The sequence below is a fragment of the Phragmites australis genome, chromosome 6, assembly GCF_958298935.1.
Source record: "Phragmites australis chromosome 6, lpPhrAust1.1, whole genome shotgun sequence".
Lineage (NCBI taxonomy): Eukaryota > Viridiplantae > Streptophyta > Magnoliopsida > Poales > Poaceae > Phragmites > Phragmites australis.
The window spans coordinates 3483309-3510431 of record NC_084926.1 but is presented as its reverse complement, the minus strand read 5'-3'; the positions used below and the strand labels follow the sequence as shown (position 1 = coordinate 3510431).

Sequence of the window (27123 nt, the reverse complement as noted above, 5' to 3'; positions counted from 1 at the left end):
CAAGGTATTTAGGATCTTCCTATCTCTTACTATATCATTTTTACTCCCAAAATATCGAAAATAATAACCAATTGCATAAAACATACCGTCATGATGATTATGCATGTTTAGCCCCGTAATTAGTGTTTTGGGATGTGACACGGACCCTGAATATCGATGAATCAAGAATGGACCAGAAACCTTCCGACGATTGAGAGCCTGACCATAGCTGATTTCTTCTTTTGTTGGTGTGGGCTGACGCCGACAATTGGCATCGGCTGAATCTGGTTGCTCAAAATCAGACAACGACACAAAGCTGGTGGTGGCCACGGAACTGGACGCGATCACGCAGGCTAAACACCGACGAGCTGTTGGGGTTCATGGTCATAATCTTCCACGAGCGACCCACCGACTGGACGCCACTGCGTCGTCCCCACCCTCGGCACTGGGGTCGCTAGTCGACGCGTTGCTCCACAAGAGGGACCAATGCACGCAGCTGGCTGCCGCTCTCATCGCGTACCTCCAGGTGCTCCTCCCGCAGCTCCTCAAGCTCCTTCACAGCTCCACATTCTAGGCCAAGCCCACACTCATCTCCCTCATCAGCGCTACCTCCACCACAGAAATATCGATTCAAGAGTATACAAAGCACTTGATCTCCACAAATTGATTCCTGAAAAAATCGCAGATTTGGAGTCAACACTGGATCTCCCCAAATCGCAAGGTCCAGGAGTGGTTCTTGGCACAAAATCGACGAAGATGACATGGAAGAGGGTGCAATAGGAGAGGTTCTGCTCGGGGAGAGCTGTCGCCATCGAGGGAGAGCACCACCACCTAGGAAGAGCTATCGCCGTTAGGGGAGAGCGCCGCTGTTGGGGAGAGCGCTGGGTTTTGAGCAGGAGCACTGCAAAAGCGCTGGGTTCCTCCGCTTTCAGAAAAAAAAAATGACTGGACTCCACAATTTAAATATCACATCTTAACAAGATTTGTCATTTACTTATATCACATCGACTTTAATGTATGCCAACCACTAAATGATTTTTATTTACCCTTCCAAAGAGCGCTAAGTCATGATACCTTTATTTTGAAAACACACAGTATGAAGATATTTTCTAGTTCGAAATGCAAAGATAAACTTTCGCATCAAGTACTAGCAAAATCCGCAAAACCTTCTTTTATTTCGCATTGGTTTATTAGCCTGGGCCAGCCCAACCCGATAAGATTGAACCCAGAAACAAAGCCCGGCCTAGACACGGTAAAATGGCACGGAGCACTTCAGTGTGAACTGGACGGTGTAGTAAAAAGTTGCCTTTATGGCAGTCAGCCAGGCTGCGTGCCACCTCGGTCCTCAGTCCTCACTTTACAAACAGAATCCGTGTCCTGACGCCGAGCTCTCTCCGCCCTCCCATTGGATCCGAAACCCACGCGAAAAACTCGGGACGGGAAAAAATCGCGAGGAAAGGGAACGCGCGGAAGGGAAACGCAGTCCCGGGCTCGAGACGAAACCCTAACCCTAGCTCAGCCCCGCGCCTCGCCGGAGGCCTCCCCCGACGACGCTGCCTCCGCCGGGGGCTCCGGCGGCGATGCACCACTTCCCGGACGAGGCGTTATGAGCGGGGACATGGCTCGCGCCGAGGTCTCGCCCGAGGGGGCGGCCCCTGGTTTCGGGGTCGACCTGTACGCGCAGGCCACGAAGGCGCTGGCCCTGCGCACGCCGTTCGAGGGCGAGGAGGGGGCGCCGAGGATCCCCACGCTGCCCGCGCGGCTCGTGAGCTGGTCGGGGCCGGGGGACGCGCGGAAGAAGCATAAAAAGCTTCAGCCTCCTCCTCCTGAGGATGTTGCTGCCGAGCATCCGCCGCAGGAAACTGTAGCGCGCCCTGCAAAGGCAGGCGTGTGGGAGCAGTTTGAGCCGTATTTCCGTCCAGTGACATTGGCTGATGTCGAAATGTTGAGGCCAAAGTTCCCATTCGGCTACGGCAAGCTTGACTCATGTCTGCTAGTACCATTTCTGGGCAGTGGCAAAGAATCAATGCACAACGTTGAGACATTTGACGTGGCTGTCGCTGAAACAAGCTCGTATTTGGGTGTGGGTGGTGAAGAAGTGGTCAGTACCAGAGAGCGCAGTGAGCAAAGTGGGCGTCTGATTAGTCAGAAAGAGAGGAGTGAGCAAAGCATGGAGCAGGACATACATGACGTGGTTGTGCAACAGATGGTCAGTGGCAGAGTGCTCAACAGGCAAAGCAGAGAACAGGGCATACATGAAGTGGCTGTACAACTAGGGGAGCGACCATTTGAAGCAGAGCAAGCCGGGAGCAGCAGTGGCATTTTTTCAGCACTACGTGGAGAGGAGGAAGGAACTTCACTGAATTGGCTGCTAGGAGCAAAGGGCCGGTTTGTTCTCACTTCAGAACGACCCAACAAGAAGAGGAAGCTCTTGGGTGCGAATGCTGGGTTAGAGCAGCTTGTTCAGCTTCCGCACTTGGGAGCTGAGGCTTCTTCAAGCTGTGACGTTTGCTGTCTAGGAGAGAGTGCCATGGAGTCCAATAGGATACTTAACTGCAGCAACTGCAATGTATCAGTGCACCAGAAGTGTTACGGTTTACATGTTGTGCCAGATGGGAAATGGTTGTGTGCTTGGTGTACGTATTTGGAGTCGACAGGGCGGTTGTCAAATAAAGATGCTGGCAGCACCCCATCAATGCCTTGTGTTCTATGCCCAAAGGAGAAAGGGGCTCTGAAGCCTGTAAAAGTGGAGCCTACTCGAAATGCAGGTGTTGGCCACCTAAAATTCGTGCACTTGTTTTGTAGTCTGTGGACACCTGAGGTTTTTGTGGAGGACATGAAATCAATGGAACCTGTAACTAATCTCGGAAATGTCCAAGATAATCGTATGAAGTTGGTATGCAGTATTTGCAAGGTTAAGCATGGTGCATGCATTCGGTGTACCCATGGTATGTGTTTTTGCTCCATGTCTCCATAATGACAAACTGAGCATGACTGACAAATATAATTATTATGTTCATAAGAGATGCATTTTATGTTCTATAATAATTTGTGAAAATATTATGCAATTATTTAGGGAAATGTAGAACTTCTGTAGATGCACTACTCTACTTCAATTATGGAATTAGACTATGACTTTGCTCAACAACTGTCTTTCTTGAATTTTGTGACTTCAAGTTTAACTTACTAGCAATGAAATACTTAACAACTTTGGCTCACTATCTTTTTCGATCGAAAGTCACGCAAAACATCCTGATGTGCAGAAAGGGGCAGGTTTTCGAAATTGGGTGTAGTGTGCTGTTTCTGTTGAAGCATGGTTATTCCAACATCAGTACCAGGCTGGAGTAAGAATGCTTGATAACATATACGATAAGCTTCCATAAGGAACATCCCTCTTCTGGATGGACGACCCCAAAACTGTTATTTTATACTTCGCAAGAGGCATTGGTGTGATATACCTTTTTTAATCAAGCAAGTTTTATGACCCTTATTCCTTACGAGTTTTGGCACACTTGCATACACATCAATTTACAATATGTGACTTAAAAGTTTAAAGACCTGATACTGTGTAACCGGTTAAACAGTTTAAATTTCAATCAAGTATCAAATTGAGATTTTAAATTACGGTAGAATTTGCTGAAGTCAGAATAATGTATGTTACAGTTCTCTCACAAAATGTATGCAGCTCAGTATTATGGTTTGAGACAATACTAGTGAACTCTGTTCTTTTATATGCAAGCTGTATTTTTTTTCTGTTTCCGATTCACCTAAACTTTTCTTGTGTTTGAACACCCGATCATGGGCATTTTAAACTTTTCTTGGCCCAGTGAACAAGCTATTTATATACGATATTTTCTCATGGCCCACCGCAATATGAATATTGTTGGGTTTTGAGTTCTTTCACATTCTTCCCTCAACTTATGTTCTTCTGAGTTACGATCTTTTTTTTATTTTTTATCTAGTGTCTACTGTAAAGGAATACTAGTACTCAATTACTGCCCATACATTTTACCTTTTTTTATGTGTATGCTGCTAAGGTTCGTGTGGTTTTCAGGGACATGCCGGACGCCTTTTCATCCTATATGTGCAAGAGATTCAAAGCATCAAATGGAGATCTGGGGGAAACCTGGACATCCTAATGTTAGACCTTTTTTTTGTTTTCTTTTGGTTGCCATTAGCCTTTCTGAGGTTACTGTTGATCACTCCCCCCCCCTCTTGTAGGTTGAGTTGAAAGCATTTTGCTCAAAGCATTTCGCAGTTGGATACATCAACTCTGTAGAGAAAAGTAACAATGCTTCTGAACAGAGCCCGACAGAAGTGAGGTCAAATAATACAAATCGTGTCTCTGGGAAAATTCCAAAACTAAGATTCACACGCAAAAACAAGGACAGATTCATGAGCTGTGAAACCAGTAGCTCTAGCTCTGGTAACCTGATCAGAGTAGAGACTATCCAGCAAGGTGTTTTTCCTCACATGGTTACAAATGCAAACACTCAACCAATCCGAAGCATGGAAACAGATACTGATCCCTCTGTTGGTGGGGATTTTATGAGAAGTTCTGGTGATATTGCGGTATTGCTTAGAAAGGTAACTGTTCCTCATATAAAGTCCAGTTAGAGTGCATTAATTTACTTCTCAACCATTGTGAAGCAAAAGCATTGATCTCTGCACTGTCTTTGCAGCTAATTGACAGTGGAAAGGTTAGCGTTGGTGATATAGCGTCCGAAGTGGGTATATCTTCGGAATCCTTGGAAGCTGCTCTCGTGGTACTTCATGAAGAATATCTTATATATACTTACTATGCCAAATTTATTTACGAACTGTTTTGCTGATTCTCTGATTGCTAGGGTGAAACTACCACTTTTTCCCATGGTTTGAAGTTGAAGATTATAAAGTGGCTTGAAAATTCTGCGTATATACATGGTGTTCAAGAAAGGACTCTTAAAAGGAGCTCATTGGTGGTGCAAGATGACAAACCAGATTGGTCTGATGCCACATATACTGTTGATGTGAAGAGTCCGTTGGTTCCAGAAAGTGACAAAGGTGCACTTGTTGACGTGTTGGATTCTATTGTAATCAAGCCCTCACCAACAAGATCTAAAAGCAACAATAAGGTTCTGAAAGATAAAAACACAGCATGTGCAACTGGTGTAGCTATTTTGCAAAATGGAGACAAGAGTGCGGTTAACAAAGGGGCTAATCTTGAGTGTTCCCCTGCTGAAAATTTTGAAAAAGAATCTACTAAGGAGTTTTCTTCGATCGGCAGCAAGGATATTTCAAATGAAGAACATGGGAAATTGGTAAGAAATATTACTTTTGACTTTTTGAGTATTATGTAAAGTTTGTTTGTTTCTTCACTTTCTTGCCTTTTAATTGGTGTTGAGCATGAAGTTTTGATTTTTGGATGATAGTTTCCTTATTTTTCCTTATATATGGAAATCAGATAGATATTATTGGCAGGGGTTTTTTATAGGGGAATATATATTTCGTTTGCTGCTCCATTGTACTTTTTTCTTTTAATTCTACAAAGGTCAGGTTGCTTAAATGGTAGTACTTTTTGCTATATGGTATTAATTTGACACACGGCTATGTTATGGAAGACTTGCCATGATTCTGCAATGTAACCTTCAGCCTCTTATGATTGGAAAGCCCCCCCCCCCCCTCACTCTCTCAACGTGTTTTTTTCTTTCCTATTACAAATAGCTCAACTGACCATATAGCAGACTGATGGCTTTTAGTGTTATCGCCATTAGCATTTTTTGTCTCCCAATTTTCTAAAGTAGTGGCCCTCCAATATACCTTGTCTGAGGGGTTGTTCTGTGCTGTCATTGTTATATGGTCCTAGGGAAGTAATCTTTCATCATGGATGCAATTTGATTCACATCCTTGTGACAGATACTGAACAACACCTCTGGAATTAAAGAATTTGGTACTTCCACGGAGATACCAAATGAAAATCAAGGTAAAATCTTTTGTGAACCATTACTTCTGACCTTTTATCGCATAGTTTTTTTTAATGATTTTTTATCGTATCGTGATGACACTAAAAGCAGGACCTGCTTTGCTATGTTGCATAAGTCGCTGGAAGTTCCTTTTATTTTAAATAAAAATTAATCAGGAAGCAAATTATGTAGATGAATTGCCAGATACCAGACAACCAGTTTAGGAAAAAGGACTACTTAGGCCTGCCCATTCAAAGTGCACTGAAATCTCAAATGTGCCCTGGGAAAAAAATTCCAGCATTTTCTCAGTTGTGCTGCATGCCCGCATCATGCCCTTTGTACTATCTTGGCTGCATTTTCTCATAACGCAATGTCTGCTATAGCTTTGTGGATTTTATTAGCTCAAGTTGGACTTCCTGTTGCTTTTTAAGGGCTAGAATGTCTCATCCCCCTTCCCTCTGTGTGTGTGTGCACATCGGATGTGCGTGTTGATTTTGAACTACTTAAGACATTATTAATTGTGTGTGGTTGAAAGGTTACAAGGTAATCTAAGTGTTCTTATTTTTGGCAGTGCTGTTGGTTATACATTTATATCTTGAACGAAGTGTGGGTTAAGTGCTATTATTGAAATCTTCCTAGTTTGAATGGACTGTGGTATAATCATCCTGTATTAGACAAGACTGATTCTTCCTAGTTGCTACTGCGATGCATGTGCTCTGTGGCAACTCACTACCCTTTTTCCGTTTAAAGAGAAATCATTGTACCAATTCGGATGCTGACAGTTGCCATTTCCTCAATATCATTCCGAACTGTTATGCACAAGAAATACTGATATACTGTTGCTAACAATATTTCATAATGTAAAATATAGATGCAATTTTCTCCTTGTGCACTGTAATGTGCTTTGCTTGGTAGGCTAACTCACCTCTGGGCTTAAAGCACTGTAACGTTTCTTTCATCTGAAGCTGTTCAAGTTGGATGTAAATTAGACTGATGCTCCACAATTTGATTTCTTTTGGGGGAATAAAAATACATGAAATTGAAGGCATTGCATTTTCTCATGGTGCTTTACCTTTACTTGGTTGACCAACCACTTAAGGGCCCTGAGAACTGTTGAATTTGAAATCTTATAGCTGAAGCCAAAGCAAATAGAGGCCTGTTCATGTTGCTTTGGCAGCCTTCTTCACTTACCCATGGCTCTGTTGTGAATATTGAGGTGTCTCTGATGAGAACTGTTGAATTTGAAATCTTATAGCTGAAGCCAAAGCAAATACAGGCATGTTCATGCTGCTTTGGCAGCCTTCTTCACTTACCCATGGCTCTGTTGTGAATATTGAGGTGTCTCTGATTTTTAGGAGTAAGGATCATGGCCTGATTTCCCTCCTAGAGTAATTATGATTTCATTTTTTTTGTGGGCTCAGATGATCTAATACACAACAGCAATTGGCGAAATTGAAGCACTACTGCTCAAAGATATAGAAATCTCCGCATTATGGGTAATCAATAGAAAAAAATTCTACACCTCTTTTATGGACTTGGATGCACTGATCTAATTTTTGATCTTGTAAAAAGGAAGTCACATGTGCATTATATTCAATATTGGTTCTTGCTTGCTATTGTTCACTTGTTTTTTGCGAGTTATTTGCACACTTTTAGTTTTGTGCCCCCCCCCCCCCCCCAAAAAAAAAATTTACAATATAATGATGGGCAGGTATATTACTCGGAAGGAAAAGCAATGATTTGACTGAGGCTGAACTTGGCTCAGAATTGGAGGAAGGTGTATCTTCACTGGATAATTGTTTTTCTCAGGGTGATAATGCTAGAGATGGGGAAAATTCAGTTGAAGATGACATCGGAACTCCTTGTGATCATGATTCAAATTGCTTTCATGGACAACCTTTCTTTATGTAAGTTGGTAACCTATAAGTATAACTGATTGAATATTGGTTCTACTGTTGTTTTTATCGATCTGCTTCATTTTGGTACCAAAGCCCTTTTTTTATGCATGAACCAAGAAGGCACTCTTGGAAGTAGTTGTTCACCCCCTCTTTCGCTGTATGCAGCTTTGATGGTTCACATTCTTATATTCATCCATTCATTAAGGAAAAGATGACCCATCATTGGGACATTACTTTCAAGCAGAATAACGAGGCACCATATCATCATGGTAACTTATTAGTATTTTCTTCCAGTTAATTATTTATTAGCAATGTACAAAGTTTGCACGTTAATGTTGCAAATAATATTTTTGCATCAAGGTTTAACTGATCTTACTTTCTTTGTCTGATGTTAGTAGAAGAACCATCGTATCCTTCCCATGAGAAAGTACCTGTTGATTCCTCAGTAAAACTTGAGGATACAATAGAAACAACTGCAGCAGATCAAGTATTGAAAGCAAAATCCTTGAAAATTACTGAGCATTCACCTGATGATGAAGTAGAGGGGGAGATGGTATACTTACAAGCTCGGCTGCTTGACAATGCCGTTGTTCTGAAGCACAGATACGGTAAGAATATTTCTCGCTGCGTTTGTTCCGTGCACCCCTTACACTTTTATATACGAGTGTAAAGAATGATCTAACCTTGTTAACTTCTCAATTGCTCATTTTGTTCCAATTCCTCTCTTCAATACTTTCGAAACTGTCCCATGAACGAAGTTGTCATTCTTCAGTTTCCTGAGATTGTTTTCTACTTCATTCTTGCAGAAGATTTGATAGCAAAGGTTGTCCAGAATCTTTCTCGCGAGCTGGATGCTTTCAGTAAAAGAAAATGGGACCTTATTCTTGTGAATCAGTTTCTTCGTGATGTTAGAGAAGCTAAGAAACGTGGGCGCAAAGAAAAGAGACATAAGGAAGCCCAAGCTGTACTAGCTGCAGCTGCTATTGCATCCTCCTCACGGAATTCAACTGTGAGAAAATATGCAAAGGATGATGTGGCACCTGAGGTTTGTTGCTGCGTTCAATTGGTCAATTGAGAAATCAGTACATGTTGTAGATGCTATGGATCTCACCTTTTTTGTGCTTGCAGAGTTCTCCAAAACTTCTTGCTGGATCTTCAAGAGTTGGCCAGCGGACTTCTTCGTTGCCACGGACTAAGGATTCATCAAAGTCATCCAACAGCAAAGTATCACAAGATAATAACTTCGGCAGTTTCGATATGCCGATTTTCTCAAAAGAAAATGTACTCTACTGTGATGTTTGCATGCGAAGTGAGACTGTGTTGAACCGAATATTTGTCTGCTCCAGATGCAAGGTGCTTTGGATTTTGCTTGAGTTTTCGAGTCTTATACTGTATTGTGCTATTAACTTTGACTTGTTCAGCAGGCTGCTGTCCACATAGATTGCTACAGAAATCTGGAGAATTCTATTGGTCCCTGGAACTGTGAACTTTGTGAGGATGTTTCATCAGAAGCTGCAGTCACTAGTAACCAATCAGATTGTAATGGCAGGAAGTTATCCTTCGCGCGGTGTGGTATGTGCCATGGCACATCTGGTGCTTTTAGAAAGACTGCAGATGGGCAGTGGGTTCATGCTTTCTGTGCTGAGGTAATTAGACGATAATCACGTATTGTTTAAACATGTCTTCCTTGTTAAGTCCTATATTTTTTCAAATATTTTCACAGTGGCTGTTGGGCACCAAGTACGTGAGGGGACAAGATAGTCCTATAGAAGGAATGGTATGCATCTCTGTCCTTCATTGCAGTTTCTCCTAGTTTTTATTTTTCAGAATAAGTAGAAGCTTCACAACCGTTTTGGTTGTTCATTTAATGAAAAGTTCTATTTCTTTCTCAGTGTCATTAGCATGTCATATTGTACATTTTTTTTTCTGCTACATCTTTCTATCAGGAAAGCCTTGCAGAGGGAAAAGTTACTTGTTGTGTCTGCCTCCGCAATGTTGGCATGTGTTTAAGGGTACAACACCATCTTTGCTTGCTTATCTAATCTAGACTAGAAAACCAAGCATTTAGAATCTTGCTAAGTTTGTCTCTTCCGACCATGCAGTGTAATAGTGGGGACTGCGACATAACTTTTCATCCTACTTGTGCCAGAAGCTCTGGTTTCTACATGAACACAAAAGGGCTTGGTACTATGTTACAGCACAAAGCATATTGCGGCAAACATAGCATAGAGCAGAAAGAGGTAAGGGGCAGTATCAGAGCTACCTTTGAGTAATGGATCTCTTGATTTGTATGATGCTCAATTTGCTCCTCTCATGGGCCAAAAGGTGGCATGCATGTTCTTCATGCCAGTCTTGTGTTGGCACGATTAATTTTCTGTATCTTAGTGTCTTTTTGGAAAATTTTACGTAGGCTGATGCGCAACAATATGGACCTGACGAGCTCAAGATCATGAAACGGATGAGGGTGAGTATTTCTGATTTACATATGTTATTTTGATTTCCTTGTGTATTTGGTAACATAGAATGTTTTGCTCAGTTATTGTAGAATGTTTAAAGTGCTCTGAATGTTTTAGGACGAATATCTTGCAGACGTCCTGCTTTATTTCTATCACTAATACGATTATGGCCATTCTATTTTCCCAACTATTTTATACTTTTCAATATTCGCTCCAAACAATGGCTTTGTTATGCCATGTTTGAAATATCTATTGTCAGGTGATACGAAACCTCATTAATCACTGCAAATTATATGTAGATGAGTGTAAAACCTATCAATTACTTTAGCTACTTGGTAAAAACTGTCTGGTTTGCTTGTCTCTAACAAGCTACGCACAGTTTGGGCATATTACCACTGCACTTGGGTCAGATCTCATCAGTTGTTACTCATATAAGCATTTTTGTAGATATTTCCAGAGGTTGCTAGACTTGCAACGGTTTGTTGAATTATTACTTGGGCAAGATGGATCATCCTAAAAGTTTGTGTCCATTGGCTGAATAGTAGTAGTTGTGCAGAGTGGTCATATGGGTATATGAAGAGTGTCGTGCTTTTGCCATCATGACTCATTAGCGTTTCTTTGTTATTGATAACTTGGTTATTTAAGAAGTAAATTAGTAGACATACAAAGTAAATTGATATACATGTATTCCATTATCATATGAAGACCAGAACCTGGTGTAGGATCCCTTCTGTTGTTGTTATGCTGAATTTAGCTAAAGGACACATGCCTAATTTAATTCATTCTTGAAGGGTGTGTTAGAGGTTGATTCGGTGTGCTTCTTGAACTTTCTAACATCGGATCAGTGTTATTTTGTATTACATGATCCTATTTAGCTGAATTTAGTTGTTAATTTTTTTCCTGAATTCTGGTTTGTTCTTATTGACCATGCTTGGAACTGTTGGTTAGTGGAACTACTTATTCTTTTTTTACTATCTTTTTGATCTAATCATCGAGTGCTGTGACATATTAAATGTAGTGTTACCTGGACACCCGTGCCCTTTTTTTTTTGTGGCCGAATCGGACACTCCGAATCCAAGTTGGAATCCGAGTTTTATTTCGCGTATCCAAATTTTCTTTGCCGAATTGGACACCGAATCCTAGTCAAATTCCGACACCCATATCCAGATGCACCTTTTGGAGTCATTGTGGTGCATCATGTAAAACAGTTCATTCATGTTTACTGTCCACATGGTTCCTGGTTTCCTGCATATTGATACACTTTGCTCACATGTGAGGCATCTATGTTATCAGGGGTGTAAATAACTGCGTGTCTTTGGTTGAAGTTTTTTTTTTAATTTCAGATGCCGCCCCTTTTTTTTCTTTTAGTGAAATTTGTTCCAGTGATTCTTATATGTAAATATATCATCTTTTTGCAGGTTGAATTGGAAAAACTGCGCCTTTTGTGTGAGAGGATAATTAAGAGAGAGAAGGTGAAGGTATGTTCAGCTATAAATTCCACTGGAACTTGGTGCCTTGAAAGTTGAACTACATCAGGGAACTACTTTTTACCTAAACACCTTTTCTTAACAGTCATATATGACATTCATGCTTGAATTCGAAAGACTCCATTGGGACATAGTGTATTCATCCCGCTGCTTTGTCTAATTCAACAGTTAGCAACCTTCTGAATGTGTGGTGCTTTTGTATGTTTACTTCATGTCCAGGGAATGGGACTTTGCCTTGGACAAAGGGGAGTACTGGTATCCTATCTAGGAGGGCTTTCATTTCCTTCTTTTGCGCCCCCTTGGTGTCTGGGTGTGTGTGTGTGTGGGGGGGGGGGGGGGGGGGGTTCCAGGTACCCATAAAGATTTGAACATTCACATTTACCCTATTTATGTTCATGTGGGTGTTATTTTACAGATGCTGCTACTTGCACAGTCCATTTCTGATTCACTGTTTGCTGTTCAAAATAGCATAACTGGTCGTTGTGTCAGTTTTGAACTAGTACATTACTTCATTTTATAACTATGTACAGTAGACCCATAGGGCCAGTTTTGATTTATGATAAGGAATTAACTAAAACTAGTGATAACTGACAAACTGAACTTACTGGTTAAACTGGAATTTGTCAAATTACATGTTTTTTAAACAGATTGAACTTGGTGCTTTAGTTTTTACTTCTTACTATCACCTAATATCGTGTTGTGTATTATGTCAGAGAGAGACGGTTCTGTGTGACCATGACATACTTGCCAAAACGAAGGACACTGTTGGTTTCTCTTACCTTGCTCCCAGAGCAAGTTCAGAATCTGCCACTACTTCAGTTAACAAAACGTACAGTGGAACCGTGCAAAAATCTGATGATGTCACAGTGGACAGTACTATTTCTGGGAAAAAGACCATAAGGTTTTCTTTGAATAACACACATGCTGAGGGAAACACAGCTGATAGCTTGAGGACATTGATATCATTTAAACGTAAGTTGAGTGAGAGGGGATCACTTGCCTGTAAGCAACCTCCACAGAGACCAGCTATTGCCTCACAGAAACTAGAAGATGGAGAAAAGAAGACAAAAGATATGAAGGTGCGTACTCTTTACTTATCTTTTCAGGTTTTAATATGTTTCTCACGCCAGGCTAATTGTGGAGCGCACAACCATGCAACAGAGGGAAGCTTTTCAAAAGGAGCTTGTTATGACATCTGATCAAGCTTCTACACAGAACCAACGCCTTCCAAAGGGGTATGTCTATGTTCCTCGGGATTCTCTATCTAAAGAGAAGCCACAGGATCGAAATACACAGGCTCATAATCTGCAAGAACCTGGTGGATAGGAGCAGTTGAGATCAAGCTGGTTTATTCTCTCATGGAAGGCAACGAAACAGTTTGCAAGCTTGGTTTTCACAACTGAAAACCACAAGCAGCACGGGCCTGGCCAGTGTTATTGCCACAAGGGTTACAGGCAAGCAGTGATCTTTTGGACCCAAGTTGTACAATGGCGCATGGAGTTATTATAAATGAATGTATGGTGTGGCACCGTAACAAGAAGGCTTGGCCCCATCGAGGTCACTCGGATGAACTGCAATGTGGTTGGATTCATTTACCTGGGCTATACCAAAAAGAGCATATCAACTGTATATATGGATTGTCGTTTAGGGTGCAGATTTTGTAAAATTTCTCTGTACATTCGTTCCATTGCAAATGGTAGCTTAGTTATGCCAAAGAAAAAAGAATTACCAATTCTTTTTGGTTGTACAAGTGGTCGATTAGCATGGGCCAGGACAAACTTCAGCAGCGGTGTTAACCAGCAAGATTGGACAGAAGCGTTTGCTTGAGACATGTTGACCAGCAAGATTGGACAGAAGCGTTCGCTTGAGCCATGTTTTTAGTGATAGAGACGGTGCCCAAAATTAAGGTCCAGCTACTACTGTTCGGCAGCTACTTGCTGGTGATATGTGGTGTCATACAGGCTGAGGAACATCTTTTAGCTGACTGGTGGCTTGCTGAGAGCTCTTTTTTTTGGGGTTGGGGGGGGTGGGGGGACATAGTTGTCTATTTAGATGTCAAGATAACAGCAATGGGCAAGTAGACCTGTAAGTTCTTAAGTGGAATTAGGTGCTGTAGTTGATTTTTCAACTTATATGTTTGTAACTTATCTGAGACTGGCCTTTTCTGCGTGCCGTCCAGATTGTAACCTTGGTTAAGCATTGCTTGTGCACAATGTCGATTGGGTACTGCAGAAGTCACATTTGGTCAGATGGTAGGGGTTCATACATTAATTTGTTTTGCCTCAACTGTAAAGCTCGTGCTTAGTACATATTTTCATCTGTTCGTTACCAGGAGGATTTTGAAGGTATCATGTTTCATTCCTGTAAATTCTGCTGTGGCGATTGCTGTTAATAGTTGCCTGTGGAAGTCTGTCTAGAATATTGGTATTAGTTCTTCGTGCATGCTACGGAGCTGAAGAGATAGCAATCTACAAGAGTGCGATGCCTGTGCCACTCAGTGTACCGCATGTAGGCCTTTGACTGTTGTGTTTGGTTCCCCTGTTTGCATCAGTTTTTATTGCTTGTCAGGCCCAGCAATTATTAGATGGGCATTGTACTTCGCATGCGATTCAGTTCGTCAGAGATTCGCATTTAGTGGTCTTGTTGGTTGTATCAATTTGATTGGGCGAACCATTGTATGTTGTTGTCCTGAACCTCTGTACGCTAATGTGGCTTTGGTTACTGTACTTTCCAGGCCCTCTTTCCGGTATGCATCAAGCACCCAGGCGGCTAATACGTTGGACAAAATCACGAAACTATCTTTGATCCCTGTTTCATGGCTAACTGTCGTGCCATCGCAAAGATTGTAGGAAGGAACACTAACACGGTCCGTACGAATGAAACACGTTATCAGCACAAGTGCACGTCAGCATCCGTAGCGAAGAACAATGAAGAGAGCGGAAAACAAATGCATCCCCATTTTTTTACTGTACAAAAATCGATCCAGCTACGTATCCCGCAGAAACAGAAAATAATCTGCCGAACCTTCAGACAACACACCAGGTCGTCCAACGCGGCCGAAAGCAACCTCTACAGCGCGTCGAGAGAATTGCAGAAGGTACACCGGCTATGTACGATGCAGCCAAAGCACCCTCTTTCACGCGCAAAAGCGCTCACAGATCATATCATCTGATGTTCATATCACTGCCCGACCTGCCGCGGCCGCCCTGCCACTGTCGCGCTGTTCCTCGTCAAACTATCTCGAGGCTTTTTCTAGAAGACGCGGCCATGACCTTTTTTCCGGAGATTTGGCCGGGGATTTGGAGCACTGCCGCCCAGCTGATGAGAGCCTCAAGGGTGGTCAAAAGGCTTAAAGCACAAGCGAAGGCCAGTTCGTCCTTGTTCTCTCTGGCTTTGTTGACATCTCATCCACTAGTAACTGGGACCAATGAGCAGTGCTGGCCAATAGCCAGGAGGAGTTGCTTTTGGAAGGAATATTTGCTCGTCCTCCTCCCGCTGCTGCTGCTGCGATGGATGGTGGCTTTCGATCCACCGTGCCGGGTCCTCGTCTTGTTCGTCCTCGCGTGTGGCTCCGTCGCCTTCAGCGCAAAAGCGAGACCGATAGCCACGCAGATTCGGTGGCGCGCGTGGCGCTGGCGCCTACACGACCTACCTCCATCATCTCGGGCCCCCTGTGCCATGCGACCGCACATTTATTTCCAGGTCCGCTGCTGTTCGAACAGGCGTTCGTCCTGGTGATTCGGACGCAATAATGATGCTAATCGTACAGGTCCTGACGTTCAGTTTCACGTACTTGGGCTCTTGGCTGTGGTCGAAAGATGATGACACGGCGAGACCAGTCTGGTCGCAGGTAGTGTTCATCGCCGGACACGCGCGGTCGCTTGCAAGCGTGGCGTTCATTCATCCGACATGGATGGGACGGGAGACGTGCACCGCAGGGAAGGAGATGCCGGCCGGTAGGTTGCTTTCTTTCGCTTGCAAGCTAGCTAGCTAACTGATCGTCGTGCGTGGAGGAGATGCTCCACGCAGTAGCTTGAGATTTTATTGACTAGCCGATGGAATCGACCTGAATCTCCGCCGCTTTGTACCGGAGAAATCAACTTCAGCTTCGCATGGAGTTAATAACTGGCCGCTTTACTCGTACGGCACTTGATTGCGCGCTTAATCATCGGTAATCATTTGAGGGCCGCGAATTTAATCACGCAAGATCTCTGCTCAGGATTTTTCTACTCGGAGATAATCGTGCGGTTTCTTGTACGTGAAGTACTGAAAGGAGGTAGAGTAGTAAAAGGATGGAATCTCATGTCCTCCTTATTGGCTGCTCCAAAAGCTCAAGCTAGCACTTCGAAATTTACCACATGAAGTTGATTGCAGGTCTTTCCCACTTACATGGCAATTTCCCACTTACTTTAGTAATTCCGTGGTGATCGCCCGAGCCAAGGAAGTACTAAAGGGGGTGTACCATTCGGTTCACAACAAACTCGAATTTGCCTTTTATAGTCCTTTTTTTGAAGAAGATATCTTAATATATATATGTGCACTAATTAGTGGTCTAGACTCTAAAGTAATTGGAATATCACCCATAACAACGACCGCACTATAAACTAAGAGACAACTTGTATAACCATAAAACTGACATGCAGATACGCATCAACTCGCCAAAGCAAAGGCTGCAGCTTGAGAACTTCTTATTAGCTCAACAACAGTTGTGACTATTAAATTTTAGTGGTTAGTTTTTATAATATTTTTTTATCTTTCCAGTACGTCAAAAATTAGAAAAACTTATCTCAATCCGTTTCTTAGCTTTTAATTTATTTCAACTATAATTGTTTTCTCAGTCAACAAAAAATTATAAAAAATTAGGACTAAAAGTTAGCCGCTTGAATAGCTTTTTTTTAAAGAAAAGCTGCTTTTAAGCATGTCTAAACAGGGTAAGGATCAGTAAGAAGGCACGGGAACAGTCTCGTCGTCACAGTAACACTGCACCTTGCTTGCTTTACCCTACCATCAGCCTGCGCAAGTGATCCAACAGCAAATAATCGCGTGCTGGCTTGAGAGCAGCTATGCCCCGGGCTGGCCATGCCGCGCGTGCCGGCCGTATCGCGGGACACATCCACCCGAGCGGCACGGCCGAATTGGCACGAAATCCCCCAGTCGGGACTGAGGACGACGACCGACTTACGCGCGCGCGCACCTAGGAGCGTCAGCGTTTCTACCAGCCGAGTGGGAGAGAGAAACGCGTGAAAAGCGCAGGTGGGCGCGCAGCCGTGTGCCCAAAAAGCGAAGCGGACGCTCGCTGTCGCGGGCTCGACCAGGGCCATCGTGCCGTGCCATCGGGCGCGTCTGCCTTATCTCCTACTCCTGGTACGAGCACGGATGGACATGGACGTACTGGACCCCGGCCCCTGCGCGCGGGTTCGGCGTGGAATCATTCAACGCGGCCACTCGGGCGGGGGATTATGCCGCCGGAGGTGCGGGTGCGGCTGCCTCTCCGGGGAAAAAGATCGTGGTGCATGTGGTCTGCGTGGGTCCGGTGCAGTGACGGACTCAGGATTCGTTGAATGTGTATTCAAACTTTTTCATAAAGTTTTCAAATTGATCATTTTTTCGTCATTGTTCAAGGTTCTGCAATCTACATTATAAAAATACATGTCTCATCTCTGTCCTAGTAGATATCAATGAAAATTGAGGATCGGAGGAGGAATTGCCTAACTGAGGATCAAATTATCTCACCTGTTTAGGTACCTTCAGTACCTAGAGCTCATGTCTTCAAAGACATTATCACCGCACAGTGCTATCGTAACTTGGAAGTAGGGCTATCATAGCTGTATACCCCGAAGCAAAAAAATGCAAAATGTGTATAAGCTAATATAGGGTCGAAACTTGGCATACATGAATGGCAGGTGACAGCTGGCCAGCTGCAGATGCAGAAGTGATGGTGATAATGCATTTTGTTAGCTGGTATGAAGTCTTTACTTGTTAGCATAACATGCTTACTGCTATTAGCATCCTGTTGATTGAATCATTTATTGGGTTAGCCGAAGTGCCAAGTGCGCCTGGTTGCTGGTCAGGCCGTCGGGGTCGGCTACTTGGCTGGTGCCGCTAGTCCTACCTTCGCCCGTGGAGGCGCTCAGGCGCAGACAAGCATGCCGCCACGGCCACACTGGTGTCCAGCTCATGCTCGGCGCTCACGGCTCATAGACAAGCATGCCACTGTCAGCTGGTCCTGCCGCTGCCCGCAGGCGTCAACGGTGCGCGTCCCTGCGGTAGTTGCGGGCTGCGCCGTGCCGCCGATGCTGGCCTTCGGGCTGCGCCTTCGCCTGCTCAGGTGGCCGCCTGCCGCACAATCGCAATGCCGCCAGGTCCTGCAGTTGCTCGCCTGCCTCGCAGATGTTTCACCTTGCCGCATGCCGGCCAACCCTAGCCACAGCCCGCAGGGCACAGGGCACTCTGCCAGAGGTCAGAGGAGAGACTGTCAGGTCTCACGGGATCGGACCATAGTAAGAAGTTCGGGTGTTCGAGCATGGCATGTGGGCTGGACTCGGGCGGCTCGAAACTGAATTTGTCCCATCTCATTTTATACACTAGCACATCAACCCGTGCGACTGCAGTTAGAAATTTAGTTTACGGTTGAATTACAGATATTTGTATTAATAATAGTTATATGTTAAGATACATTAACTATTTATATTTAAATATTAGAATGTAAAATATAAATATTTTTTTTTCATAATATTGGAATCATGTTTATTATTTGTGAATAGATCTAATTTATAATTTTTATTTTATGTGTTATGCAAATTGATTTTTATTTGTTTCTTGATTTTTTGAAATTATTATTATTTTTAATGTCGTCACCGTATCTCATATTATTATTTTTGAAATACATTATAAATTCTTTGATATTATTTTTGTGTGATAATTCGTAATATGTTTGTGTTTTGTTGTTTTAATTTTATAATGTTTGATTATAATTGATTTGGAAAAGTGTGTTGATTGCTAACGTAATCTTATTGGACAAATAATATCTACAACAAAAAAGGAAGGAAAGGCAAGGCAAGAAGTAGTCTTAGAGCTGGACTCTATGATTTATTTTTTAATCTTCTATGCTGTTTCGTCTTGTTGTTGATCTATGGTTATAGTTAGTCAATCAATTAATTCAACGGTCAGATATTTTGCTTTTTTATGAGAATTTTTAGGATTTTCTTAGGATTAACGTGGAGTCACCAAAAGGAGCCTCTAATTAGTAAATATAAGATATGTATATACCTTTCCTATCATATACTTGGTTTTTTTACAAAAATAATAGGTATTCAACTGAATTACAGTAGGTCCGTCCATGGTCGTGTGACTGTTCGGTTTTTTAAGGGGTTTTTGCCTTTTCTAGGGGGTTAGTCGGGGGCTAGGTCGAAGATAGGAAAAGTGGCGTGAATCAAAAAAGTTTTAAAGAGAAATGTGATGGAATCGTGTAGATTGGATTTGAGATGGGCACTGTGTTTTGGTGGTTTCATCTATATCCTGAGGAATTAGGAGGGGGGTCAGCGTCAGCCTGATATGCTTAGTGCATAAGATTATTTTTTTTTCTCGTTCAGAATTCATTATTATTTTTCGTAATATCATCAGTGATTTATGTAAAATTCAGTTACGAGTTACGAGCACATATGCAACTTCTTTATGCCGAATGCGAGGTCTTGCGCAAATCTGTGGGCGACCAAGCTCATCATGGTGGTTTGCAGCAGGAAGAGATAATAAAATATTTTATAATTCTATAAGTTCACTTTCATAGAAAGTTTGTACAAAGGTTATGTCCTATTTTTCTAAGAGGTCAATTCAAATCTACACCCGACTAGAAAGCAGGAGATAGAAAACTACTAGAGCACTACCATCTTGTGATCAAGATCAGAACATCACTAAGCTCACGTTTAAGTGCTAGTTCCTAGATTATCACGATATAAATAAATATGAACGAGCAAAGCTCCAATCCAAATTGTCAGTCTACTCATGATAACATGATGTCCATGAGAAAGACAGCCATTAGACATATGTTATTCTCAATGAAAACCTAGCCAGTTACGTATTTTGTCCAAAGTGTAGAAGCGTGCGAGAGATATTCTATGGTCTCCATCTCATTTGATGAATTTCAGCAACAGATGTTGGGCAGAAATTGGTCTTTCTTGGCTTTAGGAGCTGAATTTCTTCCACATAATCCAGGAAGCCAGAAGCATTTCCATCACAAGTTCTTCATGAAATTTTTCACTATTCCTGCCTGGAAGATCTTGAAACAACGAAACGCCAGGATCTTTAATAGGTCTTCGGCCAACTTCTATAGATGGAAGGAGTGTTTCAAGGAAACGGTCTTTGCACAAACACATAGAATGAATCCTACTCTCAAATTACTGGTTTTAGACTGGTTGCAGAATTTTGTCTAGTGACCCTTTTTCTTTCTTTTTGTACATAAGCTCTCTTTCTTTTCCTTTTAATAAAAAGCTTTACAGTAAGGGCTTCCCTCACTGTTTTCAGTTAAAAAAAAGAGAGCGTAAATAACCAAAAAGTAGAAACGGATACATTGTGGCCCTGATCGATCAACTTGACCCGTCCCTGTTGTTTGGAGTTTGGATGATGCGAATTTTTTGTGATAACTCCTCTAGGACTGAATACTTGCAATATATATGAACCACAGCAATATTAGCAGAGACGAACATATCAGAAGAAGAGAGACAAAAGTTGTAGTCCCATGCTTCGATCATTATTGGTTTATATCCACAAAATATCTGTGGTTCAGCATCGATCGCATTAAAAATATGAAAATCGGCACATAAGAAACAGCCAGAAGCGGACACCAAACCTGGTCCTCCACCCCAGAAAGGAACCAAATCCAGAGGTTGGATTAGTCCAAATTAACCGCAGCAACAAAAGATAGATTTGTTCGTATCCGATCGATCTCTAGTCCACCATCTCATCTGCTGACCCCCACTCACTCAATCTCCCGCCATCGTGGGGCACCACATAGCACAGCAATCAACTGAAGCGGCGAGTGAGCCTGTCGTAGCGGAATCAAAATAAAAATAATTAATATCTCAAACTAGTCTACTAAGGATCTAGATATCCTACTTATTAGATTAGAAGATACTCTCTTCGTTCAAAAATAATAAACTTATTTTTTTAGACTCAATCTTCAAATTTTGATTTTAAGTAAGATTTTTTTACAAAATATATCATTTATAAATATAAAATATATACAACGTGAAATCATTTTAAATTATAGACTAGTTGTATAATTTTTATACACTAGATATTCTTATAGTTTAATTAAATATTAGTTAAAGTATACAAAATTTGACTATCTTATAATCTAGAACATACAGTATTCTATGCATACGATATTACACCCTGTGACACAAGTGGATCCGTTGGACCCAGCGGAACATCACTCCCTCACTTGACCACAAGCTTAAGCCACTCCGCCCGTGGGCCACGGAGGGAGACGAGACGACCGAAGGACAGGACCCGGTCGTGCACCCCGCCGCCCCCGGCCCCTCTCCTCCTTCGGTCCTTCCTCCATAGCCACATACTCGTCCGTCCATCGGTCCAATGCAGGTCGTATCAATATCACACTTCCGTAGCTGAGCCCGCCATTTCTGCTCAGCCCTCACGCCACCACAACTGACGCGCGCGCACGTCAAATCCGACGCGATCGCCCGCGACTCTGGCGTGAGTGAGACCGATGACCCACCTGTCGGTCCGATGCGGATCAAAACAAAACATGATGCGATGCTGTCACACGCGGAGCTAGCTGAGCAAGGGCCAGGCTTCCGTAACAAAGGACGTCCGTACACTCGCACTCCCGCTAGCTCCAAAGCCATCTCCCCCACGCGCGAGCCGGCGGAGTGCTATAAAAACCACGACGAGTGCCACGGAACACCTCGCACCGCATCGCTTGGCCTCGAGTGGCAGTCGCTTTAAGCTTGCATCGCCGGTTACGTAGCGCAAGAAGCCGAGACCCAGGAAGCTAGCTAGGCGCGCGCGCGTGCAGCGACGGCGAGGAGGCAGAGCTGGTTGACAGCATGCAGGGGGAGGAGAAGAAGGGGAAGGTGAAGAAGGGGTGGCTGGCGGTGCGGGTCGGGGCGGAGGGCGGCGACGACGGCGGGTCCCGGCGGTTCGTCATCCCCATCGCGTACCTGTACCACCCGCTGTTCCGGCGGCTGCTCGAGGCCGCGCGCGACGCCTACGGCTACGACTACTCGGCGGGGCCGCTGCGGCTGCCGTGCTCCGTCGACGAGTTCCTCCGGCTGCGTGCGCTCGTCGAGCGGGAGACGCAAGCCACCGCGGGCTGGTCGACCTCGGGGTCGTCGTCGCACCGCGTGCACGCCGGCGGTGGGCACAACCACCACTCTCTCTCCCCGTGCACCCGCACCAAGGTCAGCTCGTGATCAGGGGCTGATCGAGTCGAGCTCGGCTTTCGTGAGTGCACCGCGACCCTGAGGAGTCCATCGATCGAGCCGGAGGCGTAGAGAGAGAGAGAGAGGAGATACAGTAGGTGATTAGTCTGGGGGTGCTTATGGTTTTGGTTTTGGCTCCGGCCTTTCCCTTTTGCTTTTGATTTTGCACATGCGTGTACTATACTAGAATTAACAGATCGATCGATCGGTGTATAATTAACAGTCCACACAGCTCTTCTTCAGCTAGATATGTTTGTTAATTTTTCTTTCAAAATCCAGCTAACTAGTTGTGCAAAGGAAGATTACTTTGGGTGGAAGTGGAAATGGATTTGAGGAGTGCAAAAATGTTGGACAATTCATCAGGCAAGAGGGCAGGACATCATGAGAGGAATCAGGCGTTGATCTCAAATTGGAGCGGCATCATGTCTTTCAGTGAATTCAGATATCTTTTCCCTTTACCCCTTGTGTCCATGCGCGTCGATGGCGTTGCACGGCTGAATCATACTACTAATCATGACTTTGGATTTGGATCCTGATCTGTGGGATGAACACTAACTACTTAGTGTGTCCTTGTGGAACTTTCGGTTTGGTGTTTCTTTCCTCTGGTCGATTCATGTCGTGTCGTCTCGTACAGGGCGGGTTCAGGGTTTGAGTCTGGGACGAGGTGAGGAGGAGACAACACGCATCTTGCCGGGGCCTCTTCGGGTGTAGGGGACCTTTCTGCCTGTACGAAAATTGGCACTCGAATCCCTACCACTTCGTGTTGAACATGGAGTTTATAGGCGATCGATCCTCGATAAATAGGCCAGGCGTAGCAGGTAATTGGTAGGCACACGCACCACGCACGCGACGACATTAGACGAATACAGTTCAGTTCTAAGGCGACCGATCGATCATCAGTTCTTCTTTTTTTCCTACGAGGATTCTGATTTTAACTCTGTGGACACTTGTAACCTTCGAAAGATCGAGAAAACCATCAGATTTGTGCAGCTAATTGTATTTATTTTGTTTCAAGATTGATGAACTTCTGAAAATTTGGTGTACTGAAGCGCACCTTGATCCATGGAGTGATAATCTAGCTTATGAAAGTTCTCCACCTTGAGCAATATCCGGACGTCACTATGCAAGTTGATTTTAAATGCAGTCAAAAGATGAAATGAAGTGAAGTCTCTAGCTCTCTGCAACTATTCGTATAACTGATCACATTGCCAATTAGTACATGCCCGTACCAATCCAGCCGCACTGACAAACCACAAAGTTTCATCCGTACGCGTAGTTGAACCCCTTTTCTGATTAAACAACCGATCGGATGAGGTTCACAAGAACAAGAATCACCCAAAGTGCAGAGCTCACTCTCTGGTTCCAATCTTTTAACCTCCAGCAGGAGTAAAAGAACCCCGGCACGGCTCTCCCGTTCGTTCCGGGTCGCTTGCTTTGCCATGCTCTTTAAGCTTTGATGAGCTTTTGCTTTAGCCAAAGACGGAGAGAGATAAGGGCCGCGTTTGGTGTGCTACTTGGTGGTTCTGATCCAGGAGATGGAGATCGATAATGATCTTTCACTTCCAGGGCACCATGTAATGCAGGGTAAAGCCATCGACCGAGGTGACAGCACGAGCTGCTTGTTTAGTTGCCCAAGTGGAAGTCGGAATTTGGGGGCCAGGCCGGCGTAGCCAGATGCCATTGGGCGGCCAGTCTTAATCAGGGAAGCGAAGTTGTGTTTTCAATGAAATCTTTGCAAATATTTAATGCGTCAGTGAAAAGGAAATGAACTGAAGTGCGTGACGATGTTAAATATTGAACGGAGCTTGGTATTGCTCTTAAGCAATGGGTATGACTGTAGGATTTAATTGTCAGAAATAAGGGTGATGCTATTTATCATACATCTATTTTTTAAAATAAATTCAACGATAAATTTGAGCCGTCTGAGTATGATCGAACAGTCAAAATGCAATCTTCAACCTCCCGATCGCTCCCTCGGCGGCCCGCTCCCTTGCCTCCCGCCCACCTCCACACATCTCTTAAGCAATGGGCATTGTATTGGATGATATGTCTGTTGGGGGATCGCAATCAAGGACCCCCAGCGTCTTTAGCTCTGTTGTACTAAATCTGAATGTTCTTAGGCTCAGAACCCCTCCATATGCCCCATACTCTGGAGCCAACGTGAGATCAAGCCTTCGTGGCCTCTGACTCCCAGAGGCCACTGACCTCGGAGGCCGTGGACCTCCGGAGCCTTAGGGGGGGGGGGGGGGTAGAAAGATCAGCAGCAAGAGGGCCCATCGGCCATGTGGTCTCTGCCATGATGCGACCGCTCGAGGGCTGGCCTGACACGTCGGACTACACTGGCGCTGTAGTCGACGACTGAATAAGCATCATGACCACTTACCGCCATGATTACTGCCATGGTTATATGATGTCATTAGAGAGGTTGATATTATGGCTTCGGGTCTTGGCAATATTTTATCAAGCTGGCCCTATGTTACGGCTGTATAGTGGTAGCTTGTATCTCTACCCCTCGTAGGGGTTTGCTTATACCTTTACTCTCCTGAAGACAATATAAATACTGACCGCGAGCATACGGTGCCAGCGGCAGCCAATTTTGTGATCACTATAGCCAATCCTTTCCTCTCCACTATTTCTCCTATTTCTCTAAGCTTCATCCACTCAAGTGAGTTTAGCTCTCTTTGCATCTTATACGTGTATGACATCTTCTTTCACCAACAGCTAGTATCGTCCGTGGGGATCTAGAACGGTGTATCACTCGGAGAGGCAGGATGCCACCCAAGAAGAAGACCAACAAAGCGGTGAGCCAAACGGCTGGCTCCACAGCAACGCATGTGTGAAAGTCAGAACGATAACCGCGACCAAACACGCGTTATGCCAGAACCAGCGCCCCAACCAGTGGAGGCAATGAATCCACACTCGGACGGAATGAGGGCCTCATGGCCACCAAAGATGGCCAAATGGGCCGTGCTTATTGGGCCGGCCCGAGGCACGGAACTGTAGGCACGGCCCAGGCACGGCCCGGCCCGAGCCGAGATGGGCCGGGCCGGCACGGCACGAGGCCACGGGCCGTGCCTGGGCCGAGCGCGCGGCACGGCGGGCCGGCACGGCACGGCCCGGCCCACGGGCGGCACGGGCACGGCACGGCCCGGCACGGCCCGGCTCAGGCACGGTTGGCCCAGGAGGCACGGCCGGGCCGGGCCGGCACGGCACGCGGCGGCCCATCACGGCACGGCCGGCCCATCACGGCACGGCCGGCCCGGCACGGCACGGCACGGCCCACCGCGGGGGGCACGGCCCGGCCGGCACGTGGGGCACGATGGGCCGGCGGGGGCACGCGGGTTATCGATATTTTTGAATTTTATAGCCGTTTTGTGACCGTTTGAGCTCCAAAAAATTCGAAAAAAATTGCAAAAATCACCATTTTTCACCTATAAATAGAGGAGCACCTTGCCCTTCCATTCCACACCAGCAACACCATTTTCTCTCTTGTTTCCTCCTCTCATTCTTGTCTCAAAGTTCGTGAGAATTAGCGATAATTTGGCAAAATTAGTTTGAATTATTGCAAAAAAATCCGAGCAATTCCAAAATCGTCATCCTGCTGATTTGCTATCTTGAAGTTGAAGAAATCTTGGTGATTTTTTTGCATCGTTGTTGAGTCTTATTTTATTATTAGTTTTATTATTTGATTATTTCTAACTCTGAATATTTGCAATTTTTGTAGTGTCATTCGACATTGATCATGGATGCCGGTGATCATGATACATCCATAGATCATGATTTTTTTCTCCAAGGACTCACAGGGGACTACGGCCCCTTTGATACTAGTGCTGCAGGTGATGATGGACCCGACGGTGAACCTCCGGTTGGTTCACATCCAGATCCAGGTGATGCAGCAGGAGTGCCATCGTCAGGCTCTACAAGTGCGCACACATTAGCAAGCAGCGGGTCTAAAAGATCAAGAGCCGGTACTTCCGATGTTTGGCAAGACTTTGAAAGGATCTACAAAGAGAAAGATGGGGTAAGTGTCAGATATGCTAAGTGTTATATTTGTAAAAATGAATTATCTGCAAAGCCCTCGGGTGGAACGGGGCACTTGAAGAGGCACGCCATAAGTTGCAAGCGAAAGAGTGGAGCAGCCATGAAGCAGACGGTGTTGCAGTACAACCCCGACGGCTCTGTTCATCATTGGGAGTACGACTCTGCCAATGCTCGAAAAGAGCTATGTCGCTTCATTGCAAGAGCGGATCTACCACTCAATATCGGTGAGTCTGCTGCATTTGAAGATTACATTAAGCAAGCTCATAATCCTAGGTTCACGCATGTTTCTAGACAGACAACTAGTAGGGATATGGTAAAATACTACAATACGTGTCGTAGCAAACTTAAAGAAATGTTGCAAACATGTACATTTTCAGTTGCTTTGACCTCGGACATATGGGCAGGTAGGGCTAGAGAGGATTATCTTAGTGTGGTTGCTCATTTTGTTAATAATGATTGGGAATTAGAAAAGAGAATAATAGGTTTTCGCTTGATTGACAACGCGCATACCGGTGAAAATATTGCTGAAAAAATATCTCAAGTAGTTGCAGACTTTGGCCTCACGAATAAAATATTTTCTATCACTTTAGATAATGCCGGTGCAAATTCTAGAGCAATGGATATTCTTACTCCGTTGTTTAGTACTTATGCTGAATCTTTCTTGTTACATCAACGTTGTGCTTGTCATATTATCAATCTTATAGTAAAATCCGGTTTGAAGAGGTTATCGCGATACTTAGAAGATTTTCGTACTGCAATATCTTTTGTGAACTCCTCTAACCAACGAATTGCAGCATATAAACAGTATTGTGTTGCAATGGGTGTGCGTCCACGTAAGTTTGCTCTGGACATGCCGGTGAGATGGAACTCTACTTTCTTGA

General features: G+C 44.2%; 2 protein-coding genes across 7 annotated transcripts; both read left to right on the top strand.

The window, feature by feature from the left end:
• The first annotated feature begins 1335 nt into the window (after positions 1-1335).
• LOC133921131 (uncharacterized) lies at positions 1336-14093 on the top strand. 6 transcript variants are annotated; one of them, XM_062365889.1, is made up of 19 exons: positions 1336-2927; positions 4034-4119; positions 4201-4566; positions 4662-4745; positions 4827-5279; positions 5875-5941; positions 7633-7828; positions 7985-8088; positions 8218-8427; positions 8626-8864; positions 8948-9172; positions 9241-9465; positions 9543-9596; positions 9766-9831; positions 9922-10059; positions 10230-10283; positions 11694-11753; positions 12476-12841; positions 12924-14093. In XM_062365889.1, exons 1-19 carry the CDS (start codon positions 1586-1588, stop codon positions 13086-13088), a joined length of 4500 nt encoding a protein of 1499 aa, XP_062221873.1. In that variant the 5' UTR covers positions 1336-1585; the 3' UTR covers positions 13089-14093. The 6 variants fall into 6 exon arrangements, with proteins under 6 accessions (XP_062221873.1, XP_062221871.1, XP_062221876.1 ...); XM_062365887.1 differs by having other exon boundaries at positions 8215-8427; XM_062365890.1 differs by having other exon boundaries at positions 1337-2927; positions 9244-9465.
• Positions 14094-21601: 7508 nt separating this feature from the next.
• Positions 21602-22595, top strand: LOC133921129 (auxin-induced protein 15A-like). The gene has a single exon (XM_062365886.1). The coding sequence runs from the start codon at positions 21827-21829 to the stop codon at positions 22190-22192; it is 366 nt and encodes a 121-aa protein (XP_062221870.1). The 5' UTR covers positions 21602-21826; the 3' UTR covers positions 22193-22595.
• The last annotated feature ends 4528 nt before the right edge of the window (positions 22596-27123 follow it).

Coding starts and splice junctions, on each gene's coding strand:
- LOC133921131 (XM_062365887.1), top strand. CDS start 1,586: ATGAGCGGGGACATGGCTCGCGCCGAGGTCTCGCCCGAGGGGGCGGCC. Junction 5,280..5,874: donor ATGAAGAACATGGGAAATTG/GTAAGAAATATT, acceptor TCCTTGTGACAG/ATACTGAACAACACCTCTGG. Junction 9,597..9,765: donor ATAGTCCTATAGAAGGAATG/GTATGCATCTCT, acceptor TCTTTCTATCAG/GAAAGCCTTGCAGAGGGAAA.
- LOC133921129 (XM_062365886.1), top strand. CDS start 21,827: ATGCAGGGGGAGGAGAAGAAGGGGAAGGTGAAGAAGGGGTGGCTGGCG.